The sequence below is a fragment of the Rhinolophus sinicus genome, chromosome 14, assembly GCF_057876585.1.
Source record: "Rhinolophus sinicus isolate RSI-liver-muscle chromosome 14, RSI-T2T, whole genome shotgun sequence".
Lineage (NCBI taxonomy): Eukaryota > Metazoa > Chordata > Mammalia > Chiroptera > Rhinolophidae > Rhinolophus > Rhinolophus sinicus.
In genome coordinates, this window is record NC_142514.1 from 114,676,477 (window position 1) to 114,696,850 (window position 20,374).

At 34.7% G+C, this 20,374-nt stretch overlaps 1 protein-coding gene across 1 annotated transcript in view; it reads left to right on the top strand.

Annotated features, from left to right (window-relative positions):
- Window positions 1-18,857, top strand: part of LOC109438842 (caspase-1-like) — a 37,319-nt gene extending 18,462 nt beyond the window's left edge. The window contains exons 5-8 of the mRNA XM_019718958.3: window positions 4,312-4,546; window positions 5,634-5,777; window positions 8,004-8,110; window positions 18,642-18,857. Coding sequence (XP_019574517.2) covers window positions 4,312-4,546; window positions 5,634-5,777; window positions 8,004-8,110; window positions 18,642-18,740 — 585 coding nt within the window. The 3' untranslated portion in view covers window positions 18,741-18,857. The remainder of the gene's footprint in view (window positions 1-4,311; window positions 4,547-5,633; window positions 5,778-8,003; window positions 8,111-18,641) is intronic.
- Window positions 18,858-20,374: the final 1,517 nt, after the last annotated feature.

Below are 20,374 nucleotides of genomic sequence, written 5' to 3' on the forward strand. Positions count from 1 at the left end.
GGAAGCTTGTTGACAAGAGAGCTCAACAGGTATGATCCAGAGAGCCACAAAACAGGAAAGATAAGAGTAGAAAATGGATCCAGAGATTGCCAAGTGAAAACTAACTAGCATAGAAGAGTGACATCAGGAAAGACAGAAGAGTAGGAAGTGCCAGGAAGCCATCTCTTTCTCCTGGAAAACAATTGCATTGACAGAAACAGTCTGAAGAAACTATTTTGGAACTCTGGACTTTATTTGAACATTTGCAGCTCCAGAGAATGTGTTGGCTGATAAATTACCATTCATTTCAGTCAATTTTAGCTGTGGATATAGTGACAACTACCCATCCCTAACCCTTCAGACCTGTGGCAGGCAGCTTGGGGACAACAACCTGCATTTATGGTGCCACCCAATGGATCTGGTATGTGCAATAAGGAAGGACTTTGTCTTCCAAATATCAGGATTCTGTGTTCAGACTGTTTTACTGCTTCAGATTGCTAAGGGGTGGGCACAGAAACTGGTTGCCATTGTTTCAATCCCCACAGATTAAAGTGGCTTCCAGGAGATTTAAAGGAAGCACACCTTTGTTGTTGTTTGTTTGTTGTTGACATTCAAAAACAATTGTGTTTATAGGCGAATTTAAAAAGTTGCCATTTGTGCCCAGGTTTAGAAAATACTTGACAAGACCAAGCTTTCATTCTAGCTAACCTCTGGAATAGAGATACACTAAAATAACAACAACAGTGAACCTGTGGTAAAGGGAGAGACTGACTTCCAGAGTTATAACACTACAAAAGTCAAATATCCAGTTTTTAACAAAAAAGTGAACTTCAAAGTAATAAAATGAACGGAAAGAAGCCATACCTGGGGAAACCCAGATGACAGACTTATTATTAAAGACTTTAAATAATTGTCTTAAATGTGTTACAAAAACAAACAAACAAACAAACAAACAAACAAAAACAAAAAAAACCTACAGGAATAAAATATCTGTTTTATTCTGTTTAATATCTGTATGAACAAAATGAGAATATCAATAGAGATAGAAATGATAAAAAGAAACCCCCCCAACCCCAAAATTCTGGAGCTTAAAAGTATGATAACTAATTAGAATAGAGAAACAAGAGAGAATATCATTCAAACTAATACTTGGTTCTTTGAAAAAAATTAACAAAATTGACAAACCTTTAGCTAAACTTACAAAAATAAATATTCAAATAAATGAAATCAGAAATGAAAGTAAGGCCATTACTTCTGTCTTTACAAAGATAAAAAGGATTATAAGACAGTACTATGAATTATTGTAACCCTAAAAGATTAGATAACTTAGATGAAATAGGCAAATTCTTAGAGACACACAGCGTAATAGTACCAAATTAAGAAGATATAGAAATTCAGAAATAACCCACACAAGTAAGGAGATTAAAGTACTAACCAAAAACCTCACAACAAAGAAAAGTCTTGGACCGTATATCTTCACTGGTGAATTCTACCAGACACTTAAAGAAGAATTAACACAAGTCTTTCTCAAACTAGTCGAAAAAATTGAAGAGGAAGGAACAGTTCCTAACATGTTCTATAAAGCCAAAACTACTAATACTAAAACTAGATAAAGACATCACAAGAAAAAATAGAATAATATACATTGTGAATATAGATGTAAAAAATTCTCGATAAAATATTAAATGGAATGCAACAGCATGTTAAAAGGATATTCACCCTGACCAAGTAGGATTTTTCCCAAGAATGCAAGGGTCATTCAACATTAAAATTAAAAAAATAAATCAGTGTAGTACATTAGATTAGTAGAATGAAGGGGAAAAACACATGATAATCTCTATGGAGATTATCATGTGTTCTGTCATATGACAAATCTAACATGTTTACATAATAAAAATTCTCAGAAAGTTAGGAATAAAGAAAAAAATTTCTCAGCATGACAAAGGGTACTTATGTAAAAAACCACTAACATCATAGTCAACGGTGAAAGGCTGAAATCTTTCCTACTGAGATGAAGAAAAATTCAAGGATAATTGCTTTCACTGCTGCTGTTCCACATTGTAACAGAAGTTCTAGCCAGAGCTATTAAACAAGAAAAATAAATATTAAAAACCATCCAAATTATAAATGAATAAATTTATAAATTACAAAATATCTCCATTTACAGATGACATACTCTACCTATTGAAAACTCTCAAAGAATTCACAAGAAATCTCTTATAACTAATAAACAAATTCAGCAAATTTGCAGTGTACAAGATCAACACACTCACACACACACACACACACACACACACACACACACACAAACTTAGTGTTCTATACACCAGCAATGAACATTGGAAAGGAAGATTAGAAAAGCAATTTCATTTACAATAGCACCTAAAATAATTATATAATTAAGAATAAATCTAACAAAGGAGATGAAACGCTTATACATAGAAAACTACAAAACATCAATGAAAGAAATTAAGGAAGTTATAAAGAAGTGGAAATATAACTCATTTTTATATCTTAATATTGTTAAAACCACTATACTACCCAAAGTGATCTATAGATGCAACATAATCCCTATTAGATTCCAACAGCCTTTTTGTTTTGCAGAATTAGAAAAGCCAATCCTCAAATTCATATGGAATTATAAGATTGCCAAAGCAACCTTGAAAAACAATAAGGTTGGAGCACTAATACTTCTCAACTTTGAAATGTACTAAAAAGCTACAGTAATTAAAATAATACGGTACTGGTATAAGGACAGAGAATAAATCAATGGAATATAAGAGAGCAGCCAGAAATAAACCCTCATATATATGGTTGATTGATTTTTGATAAGGGTGCCAAAACTATCGGAAGGGGCAAGAACAATCTTTCAACAAATGGTGCTGGGAAAACTAGATATATACATAAAAAAAAAAAAAAAAAAGTTGGACCCTTACCTTACACCATATATAAAATTAATTCAGAATGAATCAAAGATCTAAATATAAGAGTAAAACTGTAAGACACTTAGTAGAAAACATTGAAGAAAGACTTCATGACATTAGATTTGGAAACAACTTTATGGACTGTCACCAAAATCACAGGCAATAAAAGAAATAAATAGATAAACTAGACTTTATCACAATTAAGAACTTTTGTGCCTTGAAGAATACAATCAACAGTGAAAAGACAATCTACAGAATGGGACAAAATGGTCACATAATTTTATATCTGATAAGGATCTAACATTCAGAATAAAGAACTTCTAAAATTCAACAAGAAAATTACAAACAACCCAAGTCAAAAGTGGGCAAAGGACTTAAATAGTTATTTGTCCAAAGAAGATGTACAAATGGCCAATAAGGACATGAAAAGACGCTCATCATTATTAGTTATTAAGGAAGTTCATGTCAAAAGAACAATGTAACACCACTGCATACCTACTGGTTAGGCTATTAGAAACACACACACATGGAAAATGACAGGTATCAGCAAGCATGTGGTGAAATTAGAACCCTGTGCATTGCTGGTAGACATGTAAAATCGGGCAGCCAGTGTGGAAAACAGTTTGGCAGTTTTTCAAAATGTTATACTACTATACAATGCATCAATGTATACCCCTAGGTATATATCCAAAATAATTGAAAACAGGGATTTGAACAGTTATTTGTACACCATTGTTTACAGCAGTATTAATTACTATAGCTAAAAGGTGGAAACAATCCAAGTGTTCATCAACAAATGAATGGATATACTAAACGCAGTGTAAAATGGAATATTATTTAGTCATAAAAAGGAATGAAACTTTGGTAAACTATAACATGAACTGGCTTTAAAAAAATTATGTTTATTGAAATAAGTAAGACACAGAAGGACAACTATTATGATTCCACTTTCCTGATGTACCTAGAATATGCAGATTCATAGAGAAAGAAAGTAGAATATAGGGGATGGGAGAACTAGGGGATGGGAGTTGGGAATAATAGGGAGTTAGTGTTTAATGGGTAGACAGATTTTGTTGGGGATGATGAAAAAACTTTTGGTATAGACAATGGTGATGTTTATAGAACATGGTAAATACGGTCATATTTAATGCCACTGAATTGCATATTTATAAATAGTTAAAATGATGCATATGATATTATGTATATTGTGAAATATTTGCCAGTAACTATGACATTAACAGCAACAACAGCACAATAACAATAACAACGACCACTTCTGAGCTACTTCTATATATCAGTCACTGTAAAGTGCCAGGCAGTTGTCATTTATTCTTTCTATGCCTCAAAGCATCAGTAGTAGAAAAGGCAGGTATTATGATCCGATGTTTAAAAGTTTACTCTCTTTCAGGACATGGAGTTGGTGCTAAAGACATTTGCTGCCCGCCCAGAGCACAGGTCCTCGGATAGTACATTCTTGGTGTTCATGTCTCATGGTCTCCTGGATAGAATCTGTGGGACTCTGCACAGTGAAGACAAATCAGACGTGCTAGCTTATGACACCATATTCCAGATTTTCAACAATCGACACTGCTGCCACCTTAAGGATAAACCCAAGGTCATCATCATCCAGGCCTGCAGAGGTGGTGAGTTCTGATGGGGTCCAGAGGTCAGGGACATTCATGCAGGTTCTTACTGGGTGTTTTATATCTTGTGAAAATAACCCTGTGCTTCACTTTAGTGCAATTATACCAAATATATTTCTTCAATAAGAATATTTAGCAAAATTTGGTATACAGATAAATATAAATGCCATCCATTCATAGTGAACCATATCAAGTGATATTGATGTTAACTTTAAATTAATTGTATGTAGAATTATTAAAATTGTGGTATGAAATTGTCTTTAATTTCAACATTTGCTATTTAAAATTTTATGATCTCTGATATGAGAAGTATTTCACATGATAGAGAAGAATCAAAATTTAACACAATGCTAAGTAAGTGAAAGAAGCCAGACTCCGAAGTCTACAGATTATATAATTCTATTTCTATGGCATAGGAAAAAGTCAAATGCATAGAGACAAACTGAGGCAAAGGATTGTTAGGAGTGTAATATGGAAGAGTTATTCTATATCTTGATTGAAGCAATAGTTACAAGACTCTAGATTTATCAAAAATAGTTAAACTGTATGCGTAAAAGAAATTTCATTGTATATAAATTATACCTCAGTAAATCAAAAGCAAATTATTATGACATTGCTTTACCACACAAATATTCTACTTCAAACTTTAATATAATGATATCGCTTGATGAGTGGCTTAGAAGGAAAAACCAGCAATGGGAAAGGAAAGGGAAAAATTGTTTTAGAATCTTGTGTCTGTTATTAAACAAAGTAGATGTTCCCTTCCTTGACTTTGCATTGCCATTTTACTATCACTAAACCCCAAATTGGTCACTTTACTTAGGAATAGTCAACAGTACTTTTTAACACCATTATTCCCCCTGATCAATGGGCACGTTCCAGGTCCAGATGGTAGTTGTCATTCATTGACATCCTCTTAGATGTGAGTAGAGATACTGTTGTGTTAGGTCTATACTGGTGTGTGTGTGTGTAGGCATGTGCAATTAATTGGAAGACCTTCATTAAGGGCATTCTATTTATTCAGTTGTCAAAAGATGGCTAAAATGGGTTTAACAGTGAATAACATAACATTATGGTGTCCTCTTAGGAAACCAAGGAGAGGTGTGGGTCAGTGACTCTCCAGTGGCCTCAGCAGACAGCGCTACACAGTACCCAGACGACCTGCAGGATGATGGTGTCCACAAGACCCACGTGGAGAAGGATTTTGTTGCTTTCTGCTCCTCCACCCCACGTATGTGTCTTTCATGTGTAGGCGAGGATTTGGGGGGATGAGGCCTGCCTGCCTACATGATTTGGTCCAATATCCCAGGAAAGAAAACAGGCTAAAAGTCTTTGGAAAGCATTTACAAAGAGATGAAGAGCCCATCCAAGTTTCTGCAGCCTTCTTTTACAGCTTCTTTATGGTCGCCTCATCTCCTTCTGGTTGTACACCCACCCAATGCCAGTCTTGCATATCCTATAAGTGATCAGTCAGTAGGCACATAGTAGTATTGCTTTAGAGAGTCTACTATGTGTAATAGCATTCTTTTTACTGCTGAAGAGATTTTTTAAAAGAAAAAGAGGATGTGAGTTCCTTTGCAGAAAGTATATTTTCAAGTTTGGAAAATGAGAAATCTAGGCATAAAATACTGTTAAATGATCATCAAATAATTAGTAACACCTGATTAAAGTGAGATTACAACCTAGGGTTAGTAAAGTTTTAGAAGTTCAATTCCAAAAACCATCATACTTAAGGTGATATAATTTGAAAAAGAAGAGAGTATAGTAGAGAGAAGAGAATTCCCAGCCCTGGACAGAGGCAGACAGAGTTTCTAAAATGCTCAAGCAAAAGCTTATTCTTACTTCACATACACACACACACACACACACACACACACACACACACACACGAGGTCTGACAATTACGTTCGAGAACTTATTGCAACCTTTTTTGCTGAACTTTTTTTATATCAGTGGGATTATTCATGATGAATTTGTACCAACTAGACAAGCAGTTAACCAACTTTACTATTTGGAAGTGCTAGAAAGGTTGCATAAAAAAGTTAGACGACCTGAACTTGTTGCCAACAATTCATGGCTCTCGCATCACGACAATGCACCACCTCACACCACACTGTCTGTGAGGGAGCTTTTAAGCAGCAAACAAGTAACTGTATTGGAACACCCTCCTTACTCACCTGATCTGGCCCCCAGTGACCTCTTTCTTTACCTGAAGATAAAGGAAATATTGAAAGGAAGACATTCTGATGACATTAAGGAGATCAAGGGTAATATAATGACATCTCTGATGGCCATTCGAGTAAAAGAGTTCCAAAATTGCTTTGAAGGGTGGACTAGGCGCTGGCATTGGTGCATAGCTTCCCAAGGGGAGTACTTCGAAGGTGACCATAGTGATATTCAGCAATGAGGTATGTAGCATTTTTTCTATGATTAGTTCACGAACTTAATTGCCTGACCTCTGTTTGTATGTATATGTGTGTATATACATATAAACATATATATATAATTACATATTTTACATAAATAATAATATATTTATATTACATATTATATATAATACGTATTATATATGTATAACATATATGTGTATAATTATATATATAAAATACATTATATATACATATATATGTATATGTGTGTATCTATATATATGCATGTATATATATATATATATATATATATATATATATATATATATATAGTCTCATTCACACAGATAAGGAAACTAAACCTCACAAAAATCACATAAATTGCCTGACTAAACACTGGTGATATTCAGATATGAATCCATGTCAGTTTGAGAGTGCAGCTTGGTCTATTTCAGCTAAACCAACAAAAACAATAGAGAAGGTATATTATTTAGACCTTTGGACCATTCCAAAGTCTGAAACATGTACACTTTTGTACCCAGGAATGGGTTACTGAAAAACCAGAACCTAGCATCTTAGCAAAAGCAGTCTGTATCCATGACTGATCTAGGAATTAGACCAACCAGTGTAAAGTAGGAGAGAGCGCCCCTAGAGTTATCTGGTGGCTGGCCTGATATCTGAAGAGGGCATGAATGCAAGCATTTTCTGAGCTAGACAGATGTGGTTTCAATAACTACTCCATCAATTTGTAGCCGTTCGACCTTGAAAACATTTTCAAGATTGAGAAATATTTGCTAGAAAATATGACCTATAGTATCAATTTAAACATATCAGTTTTACATTTTGAACCATAGAACAATGTTTCTAGAACTCTATTCCCTCATCTGAGATGCTATAACCCTTATGTGATATTTTCTATATCCAATCTAAGTCCACCATGTTACTTTGCATATAAAGCCAAACACAGAAATCTGAGCCTTTATTTTTCCTACATGCTTAAGTCCATCTACAAATATTTGCAATCTATGAGGGTTTTTTTTAAAGGATAAAAGCTGTAACTCAAAATTTATTATTCCCTTTATTCATAGACAATCTTTCTTGGAGAAAAGAAAATGGTTCTCTCTTCATCACAGAACTCATAAGTTACGTTAAAAAATATTCTTGGTACTGTCACCTGATAGAAATATTTGTGATGGTAAGTATCATATTTATTATCTGTTACAGTATTTATTCTATTTTTTTTCAGTTACAGTGGACATTAACTATTACTTAATGTTAGTTTCAGGTGTATAGCATAGTGGTTAGACATTTATATAATTTATGCAATGATACCCTTGATTAGTACCCACATGGCACTATACATACTTATTGCAACATTATTGACATATTTCCTATGCTGCACTTTACATCCCTGTGACTATTTTATAACTATCAATTTGTACTTCTTAACCTCTTTACTTTTTTCACCGAGTTCCCCAACCCTCCTCCCCTCTGGCAACCATCAGTTTGTTCTCTGTATCTATGAGTCTCTTTCTTTTCTTTTCTTTTTTTCTTTTTCTTTAGATTTCACACATAAGTGAGATCATTTGGTATTTGTCTTTCTCAGTCTGACTTATTTCACTTAGCGTAATACCCTCTAGGTCTAACCATGTTGTTGCAAATGGTAAGATTTCATTATTTTTTATGACAGAGTAATATTCCATTGTATGTATGTACCACTTCATCTTTATTCAATGGTCTATTGATAGGCTCTTGGGTTTCTTCCATATCTTGGCTACTGTATATAGTGCTGCAATGAACATATGGATACATATATTTTTCCAAATCAGTGCTTTGAATTTCTTTGGATAAATGCCCAGAAGTGGAACTGCTGAGTCATAAGGTAGTTATATTTCATTTTCTTGAGTAACTTCCATACTGTTTTCCATATTGGCTGCACCGATTTGCAATCCCACAACAGTGCACAAGGGTTCCACATCTTTGCCAACACTTGGTGTTTGTTGATTTATGAATGATGGCCATTTAGACAAGTGTGAGGTGATAGCTCATTGTGGTTTTTATTTGCATTTCTCTGATCATCAGTGATGTTGAGCATCTTTTCTTATGTGTGCCATCTGTTTGTGCTCTTTAGAGAAATGTCTATTCATGTCCTCCGCCGATTTTTAAATTGAATTGTTTGCTTTTTTGGTGTTAAGTTATATGAATTTTTAAATAAATTTTGGATAATAACCCCTTATCATATTTATCATTAGTAAATATCTTCTCCCATTCAGTGGGATGTCTTTTTGTTTTGTTGATGGTTTCCATTCCTGTGGGAGGAAGAAAAAAACTTTTCAGTTTGATGTAGTCCCATTTGTTTATTTTTTGTTTTGTTTCCCTTGATCGAGGAAATATATCAATAAAAATATCACTAAGGGTAATGTCTGAGAATTTACTTCCTATATTTTCCTCTAGAAGTTTTATGGTTTCCGGTTTTACCTTTAAGTCTTTCATCCATTTTGAGTTTATTTTTGTATAGGGCATAAGAAGGTGGTCCAGTTTTATTCCTTTGCGTGTATCTGCCAAGTTTTCCCAGCACCATTTATTGAATAGATTGCGTTTACTTCAATGTGTGCTCCTGCCTCCTTTATCATAGAATCAATGACCATATAGACATGGGTTTATTTCTGGGATCTCTATATTACATTGATGTTTATGTCTGTTTTTATGCCAGTACCATGATGTTTTGATTAACATGGGCTTGTAGTATAGTTTGATATCAAACAGCATGTTACCTCCAATTTTGTTCTTTCTCAAGTTTGCTGTGGCTATTTGGGATTTTTTTTTGGTTCCATATAAAATTTAGGATTGGTCATTCTAGTTCTGTGAAAAATGCCATTGGTATTTTGATAGGGATTGCATTGAATCTATAAATTACTTGGGTAGTGTGTACATTTTAACAATGTTAATTATTCCTATCCATGAACATGGTATATGCCTCCATTTATTTGTTTCTTCAATTTCTTTCTCTAGTGTCTTCTAGTTTTCCAAGTACAGGTCCTTTATCTCCTTGGTTAAATTTATTGTTAGTTTTTTGTTTTTGTTTTTTTTTAATGCAATTATAAATGGGATTATTTTCTTAATTTTTCTTTCTTGACCATTCATTGTTGGTGTATAAAAATACAACCAATTTATGATTGTTAATTATGTATCCTGCTACTTTACTGAATTTATTTACCAGTTCTAATAGTTTTTTGGTGGAATCTTTTGGGTTCTCTCTATATAGTTTTACGTCATCTGTAAATAATGACTGTTTTACTTCTTTCTTTCCAATTTGGATGTCTTTTAGTTCTTTTTGTTGTGTGACTGCTGTGGCTAGGACTTCCAAAACTATGTTGAATAAAAGTGGTAAGAGTGGGCATCCTTGTCTTGTTCCTGATCTTAAGGAGAATCCTTTTAATTTTTTTTTTTCCACATTGAGTATGATGTTAGCTGTGGGTTTATTGTATATGGCCTTCATTACGTTGAGATATATTTCCTCTATTCCCACTTTGCTGAGAGTTTTTATAATAAATGGGTGCTATATTTTGCCACATGCTTTTTCTGCATCTATTGATATGATCATATGATTTGTAGCTTTCATTTTGTTTAGGTTGTGTATCACATTAATTGATTTGAACCTCATTGAAACAAACTGGCATCCTAGGAATAAATCCCACTTGATCATAGTATATGATCATTTTAATATATTGCTGACTTCAGTTTACTAATATTTTGTTGATGATTTTTGCATCTATGTTAATTAGGGATATCAGCCTATAATTTTCTTTTGTTGTAATGTCTCTGTCTGGTTTTGGAATATATAATGATGATCTTGTAGAATGAGCTTGGGGTCTTTCCTTCTTGAATTTTTTGTAATAGTTTGAGATGGATAGGTATTAAATCTTTGAATGTTTGGTAAAATTCACCTGGGAAGCCATCCAGTCCAGGAGTTTTGTTTTTTGGGAGTTTTTTAATTTACTAACTCGATTTCATTAGTAGTAATTTGTCAGTTCAGATTTTCTGTTTCTTCTTGATTTAGCCTTGGAAAAGTGTATATTTCTAGGAATTTTCCATTTCTCTCAGATTGTCTAATTTGTTGGCATGTAATTATTCATAATATTTTCTCATAATCCTTTGTATTTCTGTGGTGTCCATTGTCACTTCTCTTTTAGTTCTGATTTTATTTATTTGGGTTCTCTTTTTGTTCTTAATGAATCTGGCTAAATTTTTGTTTGTTTGTTTGTTTGTTTTCTTTTTTGTTTATCTTTTTAAAGAACCAGCTCTTGGTTTCATTGATTTATTTTATTTTATTTTTTGGAGTCGATTTCATTAATTTCCAGTCTGAACTTAATTATTTCCCTGCTTGTACTCATTTGGGCTTTGTTTGCTGCCTTTCTCTAGTTCCTTTAAGAGTAAGGTTAGAGTGCTTATTTGAGAATTTTCTCATTTCATGAGGGAGGCCTGTAGTGCTAAGAATTTCCCCTTAGGACTGCTTTCACTTTGTCCCACAGATTTTAGGTCATCATGTTTACATTTCATTTGTCTCAAGGTACTTTTTGGTGTCTTTCTTGATCTCATTATTGACTCATTCATTATTCAGTAGCATGTTATTTAGCCCCCATGTGTTTGTGTGTTTTTCTGTTGTTGTTTTTTTCCTTGTAATTGATTTCTAGTTGCATATCATTATGGTCAGAGGAGATGCTTGATATGATTTCAATTTTCTTAAATTTATTGAGACTTGTTTTGTGGCCTAACATGTTATCTATCTTGGAAAATGTTCCATGTGCACTTGAAAACAATGTATATTCTGCTGCTTTGGGTGAAATGCCCTAAAAATATCAGTTAAATCCATCTGGTCTAGTGTTATTTAAGGACATTGTTTCCTTGTTGATTCTCTTTCTGGAAGGTATGTCCCTTGGTGTCAATGAAGTATTAAAATTCCCTACTGTGATTGTATTACTGTGGGTTTCTCCCTTCATGCAGTCAGTATTTGCTTTATATATTTAGATGCTCCTATGTTGAGTGCATAAATGTTTACAAGGGTTGATCCTCTTATCATTATGTAATGTCCTTCTTTGTCTCTTATTACAGTCTTTGTTTAAAATCTATTTTGTTTGATATAAGCATTGCTACTTTGGCTTATCTTTTTGTTTCTGTTCACATGAAATATCTTTTCCATCCCTGTACTTTCAGTCTATGTGTGTCTTTCAATCTGAAGTGGGTCTCTTGTAGACAATATATATGTAAGTCTTGTTTTCTAATCCATTCAGCCTTCCTATGTGTTTTGATTGGAACATTTAATTGATTTACGGTTAAAGTCATTATCAATATATACATAGTTATTGCCATTTTATTATTCATCTTTATATTTTTTATTCCCTCCACCCCCCTTTTCTTTTTCTTAAAGAAATTCCTTTAACAAGTCTTGTAATAATGGTTTAGTTGTGATGAATTCCTTTAGCTTTTTCTTGTCTGGAAATCTCTTTATCTCTCCTTCAATTTCAAATGATAGCTTTCCTGGGTAGATTAGTCTTGGTTGTAGGTCCTTGCTTTTCTTCAATTTGAATATTGTGTGCCAAGTCCTATTTTCTTGAAAAGTTTCTGTTGAGAAATCAGCTGACAATCTCATAGGAACTCCTTTGTAAGTAAGTAGTTGCTTTTCTCTTGCTGCTTTTAGGATTCTCTTTTTCTTTAAACTTTACCATTTTAATTATAATATGTCCTGGTGTGGGACTCTTTGGGTTCATATTGTTTGAAACACTGTGCTTTCTGGGCTTGTATGTTTATTTCCTTCACCAGATTAAAAAGTTTTCGATCACTATTCCTTCAAAGAGTTTCTCAACACCTTTCTTTCTCTCTTCTCCTTCTTGTACTTGTACAAGTGCAAGTACATTTTTTTTTAATCTTGCTGTTATGATTGGGTGTTTCCTGCTACTTTGTCCTTCAAATCATTGATTCAATCCTCAGCTTCATCTAGTCTCCTTGTGATTCCTTCTAATGCATTCTTCATTTCAGCTATTATAGTCTTAGTCTTGATTTAGAATTAACAGTGTCATTCACAGTGTAAAAATAATTTATGAGACTCTACAAGAGTAAGCAAGGATTGAAAGTCAAAGAGACAGTTCTGGCAAAGGGAATTTTTGCCAGGACAGAACCCAATAGGGACAGCTATAGCAAAGAGAGACAGTTGTGGCAAGGGGAAGTTTTGTCTGAGAGGGAGAGCTGTGGAGACAGAGGGGTAAGAGAGATACTGGCAGAAGTTTGCCAGGTCAGTCTGATGGAGACAGCTGCCAAAATAGAGGGGTAAGAGAGAGAGACTTGCAAATGGAGTTTAGCCAAGACAGAGTCTGATGGGAAACAGCTGCAGCAAAGAGAAGGAGTACTGGGGTTTTATATTTTTTTCTAAGCAGGATGTAGGGTGCTTGTCAGTTTGCAAGGGGGGGTTGCCATTATAATTTTCTTATCATGGGAACTGTTCTGGTCAGCTTGCTGGGCGTCGCTATTATGATTGGGAACTGTGCTGTTCCCATCCATGATGGGTGTTTGTTAGTTTGTAGGGGGTTGCCATTGCACTTGGGAACTGTTCTGTTCCTACCTATGATGACTGTAAGGTGCTCGTCAGCTTGCACGTGCAATGTTAGCCAGGGGAGTTAGAGCCAAGGAGTTAATGTTTAAGCTTACTCCTGCCAGCTTACAAGCTTGCTCTTGCTAACTCCTTGCCTATCCCATCTTGCCAGCTCATAAGCTACTCCTGTTAAGTTGTTACTCGTCTCATTATTCTTCCCTTCTGATTGGTTCTTTTTTATGGTTCCTATTTACTTTTTTAATGCTTGCTATCTCTTTGTTGAAGTTCCCACTAGTTCCTTGAGCAACCTTATAACCATTGTTTTGAACTGTGTATCTGGCAGGTTGCTTGCCTCCATTTCACTTAGTTCTTTTTCTGGCATTTGCTTCTGTTCTTTCATTTGGGACATATTTCTTTGTTCTGTCATTTTGGCTGCCTCTCTGTGTTTGTTTCTATGTATTAGGCATATCTTCTATGTCTCCCTGACTTGGCTGGGTGGTCTAATATAGTAAGTGCCCTGTCAGACCCAGTGTCACAATCTCCCTGCTCACTTGTTCTGGGAGCTTCACGCATGACCCCTGTGTGTGTTGTGTGTACCCCCCTGCCATAGTTGAGACTTGTTTGTTATTGACACATCAGTGGGTGAGATTGACCCTTTGGCTGACTGACTGGGGTTTGACCACATTCACAGCTTACTGGCTGCTTTGTGGGGGCTTATCCTGCAGAGCAGCATTTACCTCACTGGGTTCTGGTGCCTGTTAAGACTGCCCTTTGTGTGTGCCACTTGTGAGGTTAACTCAGTAGTGCTGTGCTGTGATCTGAATCTGACCTCCAGATTTGGAGGCCTCTTGAGAGGGCTCCAGTGGAGGCCCCGGTCAGCCACTGCCTGTGGCCATCCAGGGACTACCTGGTAGGAGCGACAAAACAATCCATGGTTGATTGCTGCCTGTGCTGGACCTAGAGGCACATAGGAGAGGCCACCCTGCAAACTGAGGATGGCTGTCACCCGTACTGAGTCTGGGGTAGCTCCACAGAAAGCCCAGGAGACTCCGAGGCTTGCTGCTACCTGCCAGCTCTTATATGGCACAGCTCCTGAGAGAGCTTTTTGTAGTACGTGAGTTTGGTGAGGTGGGGGGTCTCAGGGAGTCACCAGGGTGGGACGAGTGGTGTTCACCAGGTTAATGTAGATTAAAGTTTCGTGGTAGTGCTGAGACTTGAACTACTCAACAAAAGTCTCAGAGCACACCAAGGCCAGCAGCTGCCCATGTGGGGCCAGCAGATACCCTGAAGTAGTCTGAGAGAGTACAATGTGTGTGGGGCTGGCTGATCTCCAACAAGTTGCCTCAGGCATTGCATGAGTTGGATTGGACAAAGTCCCAGGAAGTCACCAAGGTAGAGTGAGTGGCTGAAGAAAAGAGTGGGTTCACCAGGCCAATGCAGATTCATATTTGGTTATGTGGGAGAGGGCTCAACACAGGAAGGATGGTGCCCACCTTCCAGCTGCACAGGAGAAGGGTTCTATGCAGGAAAATGGCAATTGTCCCTCTAGTCCTTGTCCTGAAGCCACTCTACACCGTCTGTTTCTGTATGTCTCTGACACCTCCCGAGTCACTGTCCCTCCACCAGAACCCAGGGTGACTGCCTGCTATCAAGTGAGTCTGTGCCCCAGCCCTTTAAGAGGATGTTTGTGTTTTCCAGAGCCTTCTCTCTGACTCAGACTACAGAATCCCCACTGTTTTTCACAAACAGATGTGTGGGGATTCCCTTTCCCAACATTGATACTCTGGACTGGAGCTGTGACCCCCTTGCTCCTGGCCTGGGGGTGGAAGGATATCTGTGGTTGAGATATCCCTTCCAATTCTGAATCACTGCAAGTGTGGGACAGGCCTATTTCATGTCTCCATCCCCCTTACTATTCTCGACATTGCTTGTGTTTATATCCTTAGTTATAAAACTTCTGTTCAGCTAGAATTGAGATAGTCTCCAGGTTGATTGTTCTATAATTTAGTTGCTATTTTAATGTGCTCATGGGAGGAGGCAAACATAGTGTTTATCTACACCATAATCGTGGATCACTCTCTCCTATTTATTTATCTATTTATTTATTTATCTATTTATTTATTTATTTATTCTTACAAGCCAAAACAAATGTATATGATAATCTACCTGCATATTTTACACAAATGACAGGATATTAATCAAACTGTGGCACATCTAGTGTTCTAATTATTTCCAAAATTCTAAGCTTTAGTAAGCAAAGAAAGTTAATACTTGCTAAACTTCTGAATTCAAAATATTAAAAATTGGGGATTTAAGGAGGAGAAGAATACTGAATACAGAACACTATAGATAAATTATGACCTATGAAGATAACAAGTAGTATGGAATGATAGTTCCTTAAATATTCAGATTATGGAATACATTTTGGCATACAATGTATTTTTGTTAAGTATTTATTGGTTTCCTTTACAAATAACTGTGGCTGACTCATGCTTATAAAATAGTTTTTAAAAAAGAACTGACACAGTCCCTGCATTCATAGCTAACATTCTAGTAGGAAATATAATGGTGAAGATCACATAATCAAAATATGTTATTTATAATTTCTAGGGGAAAACAAGTTAACAAGGTTCTATGAGAGAGAATAAGGGAAAAGTTCTAAGTTAGATATGGTCATCTTATCTATAAAGTAAAAATTTGGTGGAATAGGAGAATTTGTATTTGTTTTTGACTGGCATAAAATATATTTACTTGTCAATGGAAGAGAGATGGCAGGCAGTGGAAGAAGATGTGGAACATATATACTATGGACTATTACTCAGCCATAAAAAAAATGAAATCTAGACATTTGCAACAGCATAGATAAACTTACAGGGTATTATACTAAGTGAAATAAGTCAGACAGAGAAAGACAGATATTGTATGATTTCATTTATATGTGGAATCTAAAAGACAAAATAAACAAACAAAACAAAACAGAAACAAATTCATGGATGCAGAGAACAAACTGAAGTTTGCCAGATGGTAGGGTGGTAAGGGTATACACAGAAAAGGTAAAGGCAATTGGAAGTACTGTCAGTTATAAAATTAGTCATGAGAATGTAAAGTAGAGTATAAGGGACATAGTCAATAATATTGTAAAATTCTGTATGGTGCCAGATGGGTACAAGACTTATTGTGATGATCGCTTCATAAGGCATATAAATATCTAATCACTATGTGGTACACCTGAAACTAATATAATATTGTATGTCATTTATAATTAAGAAATAAATTTAAAAATAGAATTTGGGATAGGAATTTCAGAGGACCAAGATGATCAGGTCTTGATGAGGACCGAAGGAGAAAATCGCCAAAGTTAAAGTCTTCAGTCCATAAACTCTGGAGGTGAAAATTTGTAGTTAAAATCAAAAGGGTCAGAAACTCCTGTTTTCAGCCAAGATGACCTAACAGAGACTAGATTTAGACTCTTGTCTGAAACAAACAAACACCAAAATAAAATATATGAAGCAACAGTTTCCAATACACTGGAAATCAGATAATAAAGAACACTGATCCCTGAGAAATGGGAAACAAACAAGAATGAGCCTTAAAATTATGTCAACTTACTCTCTTGAGAGAGTTTCCAGGCCACAGCATGGGTAGACAGAAACAAGGCAGATCCTGATGGACTCCCAAAGTTGAGGGGTCAGAGCTGAGATTCCAGAGAGGTTAAGGGTTCACATAACAAAATACCAAAGAGGATAGAGATTCACACAGAGAGAGCTCTGGAGATCTTCAGAGGGTCCCCATTAAGTTTTTAGCAGAGTATGTTCAGTATGTATGAGAGGAAACTACTGAGTCAGGATAAATAACTACCTTAAGGGATTACAGGGAAAAATACCACAGTTCTCATACAAGCCATGAATAGTGCCAATACCCCCAGCCAGACTGTTAAAATATCATAATTTGCCTGCAGACTACTCAGAAGTGTCTTACCAAGTAGTAGGAAATAACCCTAAAATAAACAATTCTTTCATCCTTCTTAAGAGATATAAAAGGAAGACCTCAAAGGACCAAACGGTTCCCAAGTAACAGAATACATCCAAGAATAAAGCACAAGAATATATACAAAAATATTCAGAACTTGATAATATAAAATTCAAAATGTATGACTTCCAATAAAAATTACCTGGGATGCAAAGAATCAGGAAAATAAAACTCGCTGTTAATGGAATAATCAGAACTGATCCATAACTGGCACAGATACTATGACTAACAGAAAAGGACAATAAACTGTAATCCATATGTTCCAATATTAAGTAGGATCATAAAAGATATTCAAAGATCTAAATTGTATTTTGAGATTAAAAACATAGAATGTATGACCTGAAAAATATACTGGATGAGATTAACAGTAGATTAAATATTGTATGAAAGAAAAAATAATGGACTTGAAAAAACTATACAAGATGAAGCACAAGAAACAAGAATAAAAAAAAAATAAAAAAATAAACAAATGATAAAAAATAAACAATAAAAAAATAAACAGTGAGCTATGAGACAAATTTAAAAAGCCTAAGATATATGTAAGTTGTGCCCTAAAGGAAAAGGAAGAAAACAATATTTAAAGAAAAGAGTCAATTTTTTCCAGATGTAATGAAAATCATAAACCTATAGAATTAAGAAGGGCAACAAACATAAAGTATTAAAAAAGTGGAAAAATTACAGCAAGTCTCATCTTAGTCTAAATTCACTAAATGCTTGACAAAAAGATAATCCTAAAAGTAAAGAGAAAGACACATGCTACATACAGAGAAACAAAGTAAAGAATGCAGCAGATTATTGGAAACAATTCATGGTAGAAAAACAGTAGTGAAACTGAAAAAAAGTCATCCTAAACTTTAAGTCCAGAAAAAAATAAAAATACTTTTCATAATAAAAAGTACAAAGACATTTCAGTCATACCAAAGATGAAATATTCCTTTACCGGCAGACCTGCATTACAAGAAATGTTAATGGAAGACAATCAGGAGAAGAAAAATGATACCGTATGGAAATATAGATTTACAAAAAGGAATGAAAGTACTATAAATGGTAACTGTGTGGACAAATATACATATATTTTCTTTTTAAAAACACTCTTCTTTTTTATTTTCAGGTTCAGCGATCATTTGAAGAACCAAATGTCAAAGCCCAAATGCCCACACTTGAAAGACAAACTATGACGAGATATTTTTATCTCTTTCCAGGCAATTAAAATTAATAAGTACCCACAGCTGATGTTAGCAAATCAGGATATTGACTAAAGTAGGTAACAGAGTGGTGACAGGTTATGCACAAATTAATTAAACAATATTTTGTATTTATTGTTTTATTCATGCCTTCTAATATTTATCAAAAAGAAAACTTTGTCTTTCGGCCATGGAACAGCAACTGGTATTAGTATTGTCTTTCTGTCATAAGTAATTTAAAAAAGAGGTGAAAAATTTGAAACAGCTATTTTCAGATATTGGCAATGGGAAGTACAGGACTGCTTTTACTAGGAGAAGGAAAAAAAAAAAAACAAGGTAAACCACAAAACTATGCCTACACCATACACAGTTTTCTGCCAGCACAAAATTTCTGTTATATAGTGAAGGAAGGGATAACAAGTGAAATGTGATTGTTTCAATGAGTTGAGAAAATGGAGATGACATTCCAGGTATGTTGAGACAGCTGAAATGTGAAAACATCCAGACATGAAGGAGATATGAAGAAAAAGATTTCTAAATATTAATAACTACAGAGTGTTCTTCTTGAGTATTTGAATGAATATCAACATTCACTATTATATTATATTCACTATTCACTATTATAGGATAACTATTATCAACATCCACTATTATAGGAGCCCAGGAAAAAAACACTGCTCAGGCAGTAATGTCAATACCTCACACAGTTCACACAGTATTGGTAAATATTTGAATTCTAACCATGCCAAATGGACAGGGCTCAGTGAACACTCAGAACAATAAGTAGAAATTCCATAGGGGTCATGCCTTTATAGTTAGACTGAAAAATCCCAGACTAAAGCTACACTAGACCTTCCCTAGTAACACTTTAAAAAAAAAGTCTGGAAATGATAAAAGTGATCCACAAATAAACTTAAGTTCCTGCCAAAATAAGTGTTAATAGTAAATAAAATTCTTTAGATCCAAACATACGAATCATCTATTTTCAACGTTTATCTGGCAGCATATCAAAAATTACTACACATTTAAAGAATCATCAGAGTTACTTGATACCAGAAAAAAAGTTATTAAATACAAATTGACCAAAAATGATGAAATTAGCAAAGATTTTTTAAAAATATTAAAAGTTGGCTTAGTGATGTTAAGAAAACCATGACCATAAAGAGATAGAGTGAAATTTTTTAAAAATCCAAATTGAATTTAAAGAGCTTAAAAAATATATATATGAAGTGAAAAATTCATTGGAGGTAGTTAAAAACTGTAGGAAAAAAGACTGAACTTGAAGTCTTGGCAATAGACACTATTCAAATTAAAGCATGGTGGGGGGCAGATACAGAGCCTCAGTAACCTGTGGGATATAACAAGTGATCTAACAAATGTCTATGTAATTGGATCCCTAAAAAGATAGGCAGAGGGATACAAAGAATATTTTTTAAAAAATGGACAACATATTTTCAAAATTGGTAAAAATTATGAACTCACAAAACAAAAAAGCTCAAGGAATCCTAATCCAAATATCCCATAAGTTTTTTATAAACCACAGGAAAAGGACAAATTACATGTACAGGAACAAAAATAATAAATGACTACAAACTTACATCAGAAATATTGCAACACAGAATACAATGAAATGACATTTTTTTAAATGCTAAATAAAAAC